Raw genomic sequence first — 10,072 nt, forward strand, 5'->3', positions numbered from 1 at the left:
CTTTTAATCAGACTTGTTGCTTTATTGATTACATATTATTCACACAATGGCAGTAAATCATTTGTTTTCAATTTAAATATTGCTTAGAGTACACATACATTCAGAAAGTCTTCTAGTTTTGTAAAATTGCACACAGGCCAGCCACTATAGTCATGTGGCCATAATTACATGGAAAATTGAGAGGCCACAAAGCATTTGACCACTGGATTTACAGAAATCATTTAACTTTTAGGAAGTGTTTTCTCAACCTTGTATATCGAATCAACTCCTGACGAGCACATTAATGTTTGAATTATCACTCAGTCATTTAATCATATATTAACCATGTCTTTGGAAGGCTTTTGTGTTTCAAACACATTTTTATTATAATTGTTTATTTAGATTTTAAATGTATGCAGTTTCTTCACGAACCCCAGTTTGGGAAAACCTGACGTGTGTTTAATGCACTTCTTCATGTTGTTGGGAACAAAAAATGGAATATTTTCTTTCTCTTTGTATTTATATATCAACACGGTACAAGATTATCTTGTTCAATTCAATGTGATAAATAAGGTCAGAAGTAATCTAAAATTAATAAAAAACTAGTCATTATATTAACTAAAATGTGTAATGTAATGGATTACGTTACGAACAACAATTTTTGTCACGCCATTTGGAATCATCATCACTACACAAAAATGCAGTAAAACTAAGTGGGGAAATTTTTTTTACTGCAATGCCATTAACGTTACATAGTAATTATTTATTGTTTTTAATTTACAGAAATAAATATTCAAGAAGATTTTGAATAAATGGAAAATCATCCAGGCTCCAACCCATGCTCCAACCAATCCTCCCCAAGCCGGAAGATTTCAAAGTTACACAAACCGGAAGTTTGGGAGAAAGGAGGCGGTGTCAAAAGCCTAATTGTTTATGTGTGATCGTCTAGCCCGTCACACTAAATAGCTGACTGCTCAGGTCATTTTTAACAGATTTTGGACAGCTTTATTGAATTGTAATGCTTGGAGCAGAGCTATCTTCTATGTCTGAATTAGCGAAAATGACCGCCGCGAGTCAAGCAGAGAGGACTGTGCTGGTGAGAGATTAATTTGTGTTTAAATACATGGACCAGATGCATTAACTTACAGACACGCGAAGTCGTTATGGTTTTATTATGAACAGCCATATATTCAGCTGTAGATTTCAGGTGCGTTGCAGTTGCATATGAGCATATTGCTTTACGATGCAGACTGAGATTGTTGGTGCAATTTTTCAGCGTAGCTCCAGGGACAAAGTTTAAATGCATCCCAGTGTGAATGATTAAACAATCGAAACAGTGATTTGTTCTGCCTTATCATTGCTCTGTTCAGTTTATGTATTGATGTCGGTGTGCTGCTACTGACCACTGTATCATCTCCCAGCAATGCAACATAGCGAACGATTTTGCAACAGAATTAAAGGGATAATTCGCTCAGAAATGGTTTACAACCCTTATGTTGTTGTTTTGCTTAAAACAAATGTTAGACAGAATAGGAGCCTGAGTCACCATTGACTTTCACTGTATAGAGAAAAAAAAGATGCAGTGAAAGTGAAGGATGACTGAGGGTTTTAGTCTCCATCATTCTGCCTAACATCTTTATTTTTGAGTTCCACAAAGGAAAGAAAGTCATACATAATGAGGGTGAGTAAAACATGACTTTATGGCTATGTCTTTAAGGCAAGTTGTGTTTCTAGGAGGAAGAATTTACTTGGCTGCTGAAAGAAGAGGTGCATGCGGTGCTGAAACAGCTGCAGGACATTTTGAAGGTATCTTCAGCCAAATAGCTTACGACAAATTCATTTCCGTATTATTGTGCAAAAAAAAAGTGCATTAATAATAGTGTTTGTGTGATTTTCCCCAAAGGAGGCTTCAAGGCGTTTTTCAATGCCATCACCAGGTCTGGAAGGACAACTGAAACAAGAGAACTTCATTCTGGGCAGCTCAACGTAAGATCCATTAAATGCGTCCACACTGCTTGGTTAATGTTAGATTTCAAGAATACAATAATGTATGAATACAGTTTTATGGGAATGTATACATCTGAGGATTTTTTTTTTTTTTTTTCATTAGGATGGACCAGGTTAAAGGAGTCTTGACGGTACAAGGGGAAGCTCTGACTCAGGCTGTATGTTTAACAACATCATGGAAATGAAATCAGCTTTCAGCCGAAATGGCTCTGTTTTGATTCTGGTATATTAATTGGAGTTTTTAAAATGTGTGAGTCTAAATTCATCAAAAGATCAACTTGATGTCAACCAGTGGAATTGCAAAGACACTTTGCAATGCAGTTTAGTTTATTATTTCACCTCAATTGTTATTGTTATTATATAAAATGGGCAATTTTTTTTCTTTGCAGGATATTAATATCAAAGTCGCTAAAAGCAGTCAAGTCATGCATTTTGCATTCCGAGATGATAAACAGTGGAAATTGCAGCAGGTAATGTTTCTTTCTCCCTTGGTTTGATATTATTCTCTCATAAAAATAGCTGTTAAAACGCATTCTGCCTCTCCTCAGATCCAGGACGCCCGAAACCATGTGAATCAGGCCTTGCAGTTACTAAGCAGCCGTGATGAGAGTTATCACTTTAAAACTGGGGCTGAAGTCAACAAGGTTTGTTTTTCACCAGTAAAAACATCTAGCTGTTGAATTTGCATGTCACTAAATTTAGCTTATTGTTGTCCAGGAACCGGATTCACAAAAATCTACAGTCTTTACAATGGCACGCACTAAATAAAGGTTCTAGACCTAGATCACATCATTTTTATAACTCACAACTGAATTTTTATCGAAAAGACTGTTGTCTTTGACTGTTGAATGTTTTCATTCCTGTCTAAAAATATGGCGCTGCCTAAATTTTTTTTTTTTTGAGAGAACAAAATATTCGTAACTTTATTCTTAAGTTTAAAAAAGACGAAAATAGCAGTTAAGAAGAATTTTATTTTTTGAATCCGGCCCCTGGTCTCCTTGTGCGCTACAGGTTATTCAGGAATAGGAACATTCTTTCCTTACAAACAGTCTTAACATTTTCACTGGTATTGTATGCGAAGTACGACTGCACTTGGCATCATTTGTGTTTCAGCTCATGGATGCGATAATGCTTCAGTTGACCCGAGCCCGTAACAGACTCACGACCCCGGCCAGCATGACTCTTCCTGAGCTCGCAGCCAGTGGCCTGATGGTTCGTATGTGGATCTTCAACTATTTAAATGTGGATGCTCCATGTGCTGTTATGAACATTTCTCCTGTTCTTTCTAGAAAATGTTCACACCTCCGATGCCTGGGGATGTGATGGTGAACTTCTATATCAATCTCAGTAAACTGTGTCTGACCGTGTATCAACTACATGTGCTGCAGCCTAACAGTACTAAGGTATCAAGCCATCTGAAAATAAGCACTGAATATGAAAACAACTAGTTTGCATGTCTTTTACAGTCATGCTTAACATGAATGTCTGTTTTAAAATGCATAATCATTTTGTTTTCTGTTAGAACTTCAAATCAGCAGGAAGTTCAGTAGTGCATAATCCAGGAGCAATGTTGTAAGTGCTTATCACATTTCCTGTTTTCATGCTGCAACACCAGCAGTCAGTCTCATACAGTATCATAATTGTAATCATAACAGTGTCATTCTGCTCTTTTTAAACAGTCTGTTTGATGAAGGTTTTACGCCATTTTCTCTTATTTTATTTTCTCCTCAAGCGAACACAACAACACCAAGTTCGAGGTGAGCCACATCCATAAGGTGGAGTGTGTAGTGCCATGGCTGAATGACACACTGGTGTTTTTCACCATTTCCCTGCAGCTCTGTCAGCAGCTCAAAGATAAGGTGGGTGTGGCCTGTTGATATGGGAACAAATATAATCTCACCTGCACTGTCACTGTCATAACTTAAGAACATCGCATGGTAACAGAATGACATCAGATAGCTATAAGAGACACAGTTTAGAATTGGGGCTGAACGATTATTGCAAAAAGAATAATTGTTGATAATTACCCTGATATTGTAATCACATTTTTAACGATCCTTGTAATTCTATCAAGATTAACAGTAATGGTAATAATAGCAAATAATAATTTTAATAGATATATTATCATTTGCTATTATTACTATTACTGTTAAAGATTAAGAATTTTGATAGAATTACTAGGATAGTTAAAAATGACCAAGCATGTTTTTGAGTGAAATGTGTCTGGTGGTATTTCTTAAGCACTCGTTTTAGTATACCAGTGAACATAAAAGTCAAACATTCAAAAGCATTTGAAAGTTTGGGGTCAGAAAAACACAGTAAAAACAGTAATACAGTAATATTGTGAAATATTATTACAATTTAAAATGTGTATTTAAAATACAGCACTTAAGGTTTATTGGCAAAATGTACAGACTTTCAGCTGTTTGCACTGAACAAATCAAACAAAAGTAATTGAAATAGCTCAACACAACAGATGTTTCAAGTGGTTAGCCCAAATTCAACTTAAAATGCAACTTTTAATGACTTCCACAGTCTCAAAATGATTCAACCCCTTCAGTGGAAAGCATCTTTAGTACTTACTAGAACACCCTATTGCTGTATGACCTGCTGCAAACGAGATGAATAACCAGACACCAGCTTCTGGCAGCATTTCTGAGGAATCTTAGCCCATTCCTCGTGAGCAATGGCCTCCAGTTCAGTAATATTCATGGGTTTGCTGCTGCAACCGCCTTCTTCAAATCCCACCAGAGATTTTCTATGGGGTTCAAGTCAGGTGACTGTGATGGCCACTGTAGAATCTTCCAGGACTTCTTCCGCAACCAAGCCTTAGTGGAATTTGATGGATGCTTGGGATAATTTTCCTGTTGGAAGGTCCAATGACGACCAAGGTTCAGCTTCCTCACCGACGGCATGATGTTTTCTACTAGGATTTCTTGATACTTCAATGAATCCATCTTGCCTTCCACACGCTGCAGGTTTCCCAAAGCAGCCCCAGAGCATCACCATGCTGAACTGTAGACAGTGATCTTTTCAGCATATGCTTCATTCTTCTTCCTCCAGTCATACCGCTGATCCATAGGGCCGAAAAGTTTCCGGTTTTGTTTCACAGAAAAGAATCCCAAAACTTCTGTGGCTTATTTACATGATTTTGAGCAAATTGGAGCCGACTTTTCTTGTGCTTTTGGATCAGTAGTGGTGTACGTCTTGGAGTTCTGGCATGCGTTTAGTATGCGTCTTACTGTGCAAGCTGAAACCTCAGTGCCTGTTGAAGTCTTGCTGCAGGTCTTTTGCAGTCACTTGAGGGTTTTTTCTGAACCTGCCTTCTGAGAAATCTGGTTGCAGCCGTTGATAGCTTGCTTTTTCTGCCCCGTCCAGGTAGCGTAATCACGTTTCCTTTAACTTTGAACTTGCGAACTATGCTTCCAACAGTGTCTCTAGGAAAATGTTGTCCTTCCCTATATTTTTGTAACCTGTTCCTTGTTTGTGAAAGGCGATGATATCTTCTCTTTAACTTTTTGGACCATTCTTTTGATTTATGTCGAGTTCACACTGAACAATTTTAGGCCTGATTTTCGCTCACGACAGACAGGTTTTGTGAGATCGCCGACAAATGCCCGAAATCATAGGCAAATCGGTGCTCGTTCACATGAGTGTAAATGATCGAAGACGTGACTCTCAACAAACCTAGCCAGTTCAGGTATTTTATGTGTTCTAGCTCAAGCACACCTGGTGCAACTAATGAAGCCCTTGATTAGTTGCATCAGGTGTGCTTGAGGGCCCGTCCACACGGAGACGCGTTTCGGTGTATACGTATACATTTTTTATCGTATTGGTGTTTCGTCCACACGGATCCGGCGTTTTCGGAGACTGAAACCGCTATTTTTTTTTAAACCGGGTCCCAAGGTGGATAAATCTGAAAACGCCGCCCTTGCGTTTTCGTGTGTACGGCCAATCCGTATATTTTGTGGAACGATGATGTCATCACACCAAGTGTCAACTAGTCAGACACCGTTAAGTCATAGCAACTACATTTATGGTTTTTCATATTGTTCAACAAAGTTCTTGATTAAAAAAGAAAAAAGAAAAAAAGAAGCTACTGTGCCTAATATTATTGTTGTATACAGCCATATACAGTGCGCAAGGTTTATGCGCGAGCTCCAAGTCTTCTTCTCCGTTTTTAGTGTATGTCTGTGGCAGAATTACAGCGCCACATACTGGTCTGGCATGTATACTACATCGTTTTGAGTCGGTTTCAGTGGTTTCGTGTGTACACAGATATTTCTTGAGACGCCGCCGTGTTTACGGAATTTTTTTTTTTGAACGGGGAAAAAAAATATCGGATAGGGAAAGCTCTGGCTTCGTGTGGATGTGGCCTGAGACAACACCTAGTTTGCAGATTTGTGTTGTTGTGAGGGATTCTATTCAGGGGGGTTGAATCATTTCGATTACAACTGTGTGTGCTTTATATATAATGTAATTGTATTCCTGTGATGGTGCAACTGAATAAATGGAATAATAAATGGAAATCTTTTGTAACATTATAAGTATTTTACTGAACTTTTTGATCAGTTTAATATATCCTTGCTGAACAACAGTATTAATTGCTTTAAAAAAAATCTTGCTGACCCAAAACTTTGAACAGTAGAGTTAAATATGGCTCTGTCCAGTTAAAACTCACCGGTTGTTGTTAATGATTGGCCTGTGATTCACCATTGAAGTTGATAGATTGATTATAATGCTCAACCGGTGCAAAAAGCAAAGCAAACATTTTGACACAATGGGAGCAGATCTGAATGGAATGCTGTAATCCATACTTTAGATGATCTAATGTTCATTTCTTTCCTTTTATTTGCAGATTTCGGTCTTCTCTAGTTTCTGGAACTACAGACCGTTTTAAGCTATATCTGACCAAAACTCTAGAGTGAATGATAATAAAAATGATATAATTATTATGCTTTAGGATGTACTAGGAACAAAAAATATTCTGTGAACGAGTTCCATGAGATCTATTGTGAATTTACTATATGGCCGATGTATTCATTTTGTGTGCTTCTTGTTCAGTATGTGTACTGCAGCAGAGATAGTTTGCGTAGTTTATGGACTGAATGCATTCATTTAAAACAGGCTCTTCAGATGAAGGTATTTAGTGATGTGTTTTTTGTATTAATGCAGTATTTGTCATTGTCAGTGTTGACTATTCGTCAGTAATATTGCCTATATTGAAGCTTACCTCATCTAATGTGTTTAGGTTTAGACAATACACAATGCTTTTCTTCTTATTTGTCACAAAGCCTGTGAAAATATTCCAGTTAATTTGTTGAGAGATCCCTTCAAACTAATTTGACCTGTGTTTATTACTTTTAATCCAGGGGCTTGTAAGTTTAACACTTGAACATTATTCATCTAATACCAGGGACTATCATCAATGCAGCAAAGTAAAAAGCATTGAGACCATTATCATATGCTTATAAATGTGCATAAATGACCAACAGTATATTTGCCACTGTGACTCAACTGTAGAATGATTATATTAACACTATGACCGATAATGTTGAAAGATGTCAGGGCTTCATATTCCATTAAAACTTCACACATTCCTGAGGATATCTTATAATCATCATTCTATGATTATGTTGATCGATATTTATCTGATAATGTTCAGGGTTAGTGATTGTTACAGAAAGGGTTTATCTGTGTTGGTAGTTCATTTATTCTACTGTCAGCCTTGTTTATTTATTGCCACATTTCTATTTATTTCATGTTAAATGCACTTAATTTGAGTCCTAATTTTTATTTCATTTCATGCATGACAATTTGAATATTGCTTAAGTAAAACCTAAGCTATTTTAATGTATATTTCACACTAAATATGGAATATTCTGTGCAATAAACATACTTTATGAACACTACCTTGCTCTTGTCCCAGTTCTCAAAAAATGATTTCGATTGAATTAACTGACCAATGCTATTGTCTAAAAGTACTTAGTATACAGGCAAATTAACATTTTATTTGCTCAATGCCATTGAATTTCACTGAAATTAATCTTTTAAATGGATTTATTTTTGGTTTACAAAGTCTGCATTTTATAATAAGGTGGTACATTGTAAAAAAAAAAAAAAAAAAAAAAAAAATTACACAAGACATTCATACTCATTTTTCCTGGTTAGTTATAAATAAAACATTGCTTAATCTGTTTGCCTCTTCTAAAAGCTTTTAGGAGTAAGGTAAACCATTTTCATTTTTTTATATTTTCCGTAAGTTCTGTAATGATTACATTTCAGATTTAAAACTCAAGACTCAAGACTAAACAAATTCACTAAAAACTAAACTCAAGGTGTTGGCTGAGTGGCTGGGATATCTGGGATAACCAGTAACAGCCAGGTTTCAGATTAAAAGATCTTTAAAAACAAGAAAATGTCAATGAAGGCTGTTTGTTAAGGGCCTGCATTAATTTCATCCAGGAATGTTGCTATAAAGTGCTTCAATAATGTGCTTAACTAGAAAGTGGATCAGGAATCTGTAATGGACAAACGCAATTTCAGTCATGTGATGTCCTGGGTAAATATTAATAGCATTTCTACACAGTTGGGAAAGGTTTGGCCTTTTATCACCCCTATAAGGAAGCATCTACCTAAAATATTTTCTTCCTCTATAAATTTACATTTTCCAAGTATAAATAATGATTAGGTGGCATAGGTGATATAAAAAGCTGTTCACATAATTGTTATTTTGTGAGTGATTTGAATGTAGTGGTTCCCGTCATTTCTGGAAAATCATGGCTCCATTCCCATATTGTCGATGCCCACCTTCTGTCTTCTTGGCTTTAATGTGGAAACAGTAGCTGTTACCACAATTGTCATGACATGTATTATTTCATGAATCTATAGATGCGTAATCTGAGATTATACCAGTAGAAATCTGACCTTCTGATCGCAGCAGCAGCAACAACAGCAGCGGATGAGCACCAAAAGAACCAGCAAGAGGACCATGCCTATGAAAATGTAACATTGTGTTAATGATTCTTAATTATGTATCATCATTGCACATTTTTTTACTTAATTTAACTTGCCTATAAAGATGAAGAAAACTGCAAAGGAGGCAATGTCCCAATCTGACTGAAACATCTGCTTTGATTGTAGTCTTGAGACCACATCATTGAACTGGTTCTCAAAATCCTGTTGAATATTCTTGTCCATGACTTCGGTACAAAGATTCCTAAATGTAGGGAACGATATTAATTACATGCTGTTGCCATATATTTTGAAAACAGAAACTAAGAAAATAAAACCCAGATGCCCATAAACTAAACCAACCTGTTCAATACACAAATGTAGGCTACTCAAATGACATCCTGAATAAACAGGAAGTTGTTTTCTATAGTCTTTCGTACAAAAGAAATGAGATTATCCACAACGAGAATATAAACTATATTCTAAACTTTAGAAGAGTGTACTGTGAATTAAGACTTTACAAACTAAAAGAGAAAATGACATGCTTCTAGTCACGCCATTGTTTAACTCACTCATTCATACGTTTACTCGACAAAAAGTTAAAAGCGACAGATTGAGCTCAAATTCATTCGCTTAACACTTTTATTAACCCTTAAATATTTGATCGTTCGCTTTTAAAGTAGGCAATTAATCTTACAATTACCAATATTATGAAAACCAAAGATCGCACTTTAACCTCAGGTAGATTAATCGTTTATAATCTAAAATAATTTATAATCGTCCTAATTATCTTATTTCCATTTTCATAAATCGTCTTAGTGTAACTTTTAGAACGATTCTCGATCACTCACCTGTTGTTTTGCTCTGTCGTGTTTCCGGGTTGCGGCGCTACACCTGTCTGTCACTGTGCTGCTCATGAAGGCTGTTCAGCCTCTGAAATGATTGTGCGGAAGTGCGATGCTTGTACAAAACTACAGGGATCTAGCAGCCAAAATAATACACCAATACACCACTCTACCTCCAGCAACTCAAAAGCCCTTAAAACGCACATTGTGTGTGTGTGCGTGTGTGTGTGTGTGTGTGTGTGTGTGTGTGACATTTTCTATCGTGCATTCCCTTGGAATTATGTATG

The 10,072-nt window shown here is 36.5% G+C and overlaps 2 protein-coding genes across 2 annotated transcripts; one reads left to right on the top strand and one right to left on the bottom strand.

Moving 5' to 3' along the window:
• Positions 1-861: 861 nt before the first annotated feature.
• rogdi (rogdi atypical leucine zipper) lies at positions 862-7,898 on the top strand. Its single transcript, XM_082152204.1, has 11 exons — positions 862-1,075; positions 1,714-1,785; positions 1,883-1,965; positions 2,090-2,144; positions 2,376-2,456; positions 2,535-2,630; positions 3,100-3,198; positions 3,276-3,389; positions 3,509-3,558; positions 3,719-3,845; positions 6,845-7,898. The coding sequence occupies exons 1-11, from the start codon at positions 998-1,000 to the stop codon at positions 6,884-6,886; spliced, it is 897 nt and encodes a 298-aa protein (XP_082008330.1). The 5' UTR covers positions 862-997; the 3' UTR covers positions 6,887-7,898.
• Positions 7,899-8,028: 130 nt separating this feature from the next.
• On the bottom strand, positions 8,029-9,938 carry smim22 (small integral membrane protein 22). The gene is made up of 4 exons (XM_082152289.1): positions 9,792-9,938; positions 9,060-9,205; positions 8,914-8,981; positions 8,029-8,811 (listed from the first exon to the last, which is right to left on the bottom strand). Exons 2-4 carry the CDS (start codon positions 9,184-9,186, stop codon positions 8,764-8,766), a joined length of 243 nt encoding a protein of 80 aa, XP_082008415.1. The 5' UTR covers positions 9,187-9,205; positions 9,792-9,938; the 3' UTR covers positions 8,029-8,763.
• Positions 9,939-10,072: the final 134 nt, after the last annotated feature.

The sequence above is a fragment of the Leuciscus leuciscus genome (genome assembly GCF_965113295.1).
Source record: "Leuciscus leuciscus genome assembly, chromosome: 1".
NCBI lineage: Eukaryota > Metazoa > Chordata > Actinopteri > Cypriniformes > Leuciscidae > Leuciscus > Leuciscus leuciscus.

Coding starts and splice junctions, on each gene's coding strand:
- rogdi (XM_082152204.1), top strand. CDS start 998: ATGCTTGGAGCAGAGCTATCTTCTATGTCTGAATTAGCGAAAATGACC. Junction 1,786..1,882: donor AGCTGCAGGACATTTTGAAG/GTATCTTCAGCC, acceptor TTTTCCCCAAAG/GAGGCTTCAAGGCGTTTTTC. Junction 3,199..3,275: donor TCGCAGCCAGTGGCCTGATG/GTTCGTATGTGG, acceptor TGTTCTTTCTAG/AAAATGTTCACACCTCCGAT.
- smim22 (XM_082152289.1), bottom strand. CDS start 9,186: ATGGACAAGAATATTCAACAGGATTTTGAGAACCAGTTCAATGATGTG. Junction 8,982..9,059: donor AGTTTTCTTCATCTTTATAG/GCAAGTTAAATT, acceptor ACATTTTCATAG/GCATGGTCCTCTTGCTGGTT. Junction 8,812..8,913: donor GCTGCTGCTGCGATCAGAAG/GTCAGATTTCTA, acceptor TCCACATTAAAG/CCAAGAAGACAGAAGGTGGG.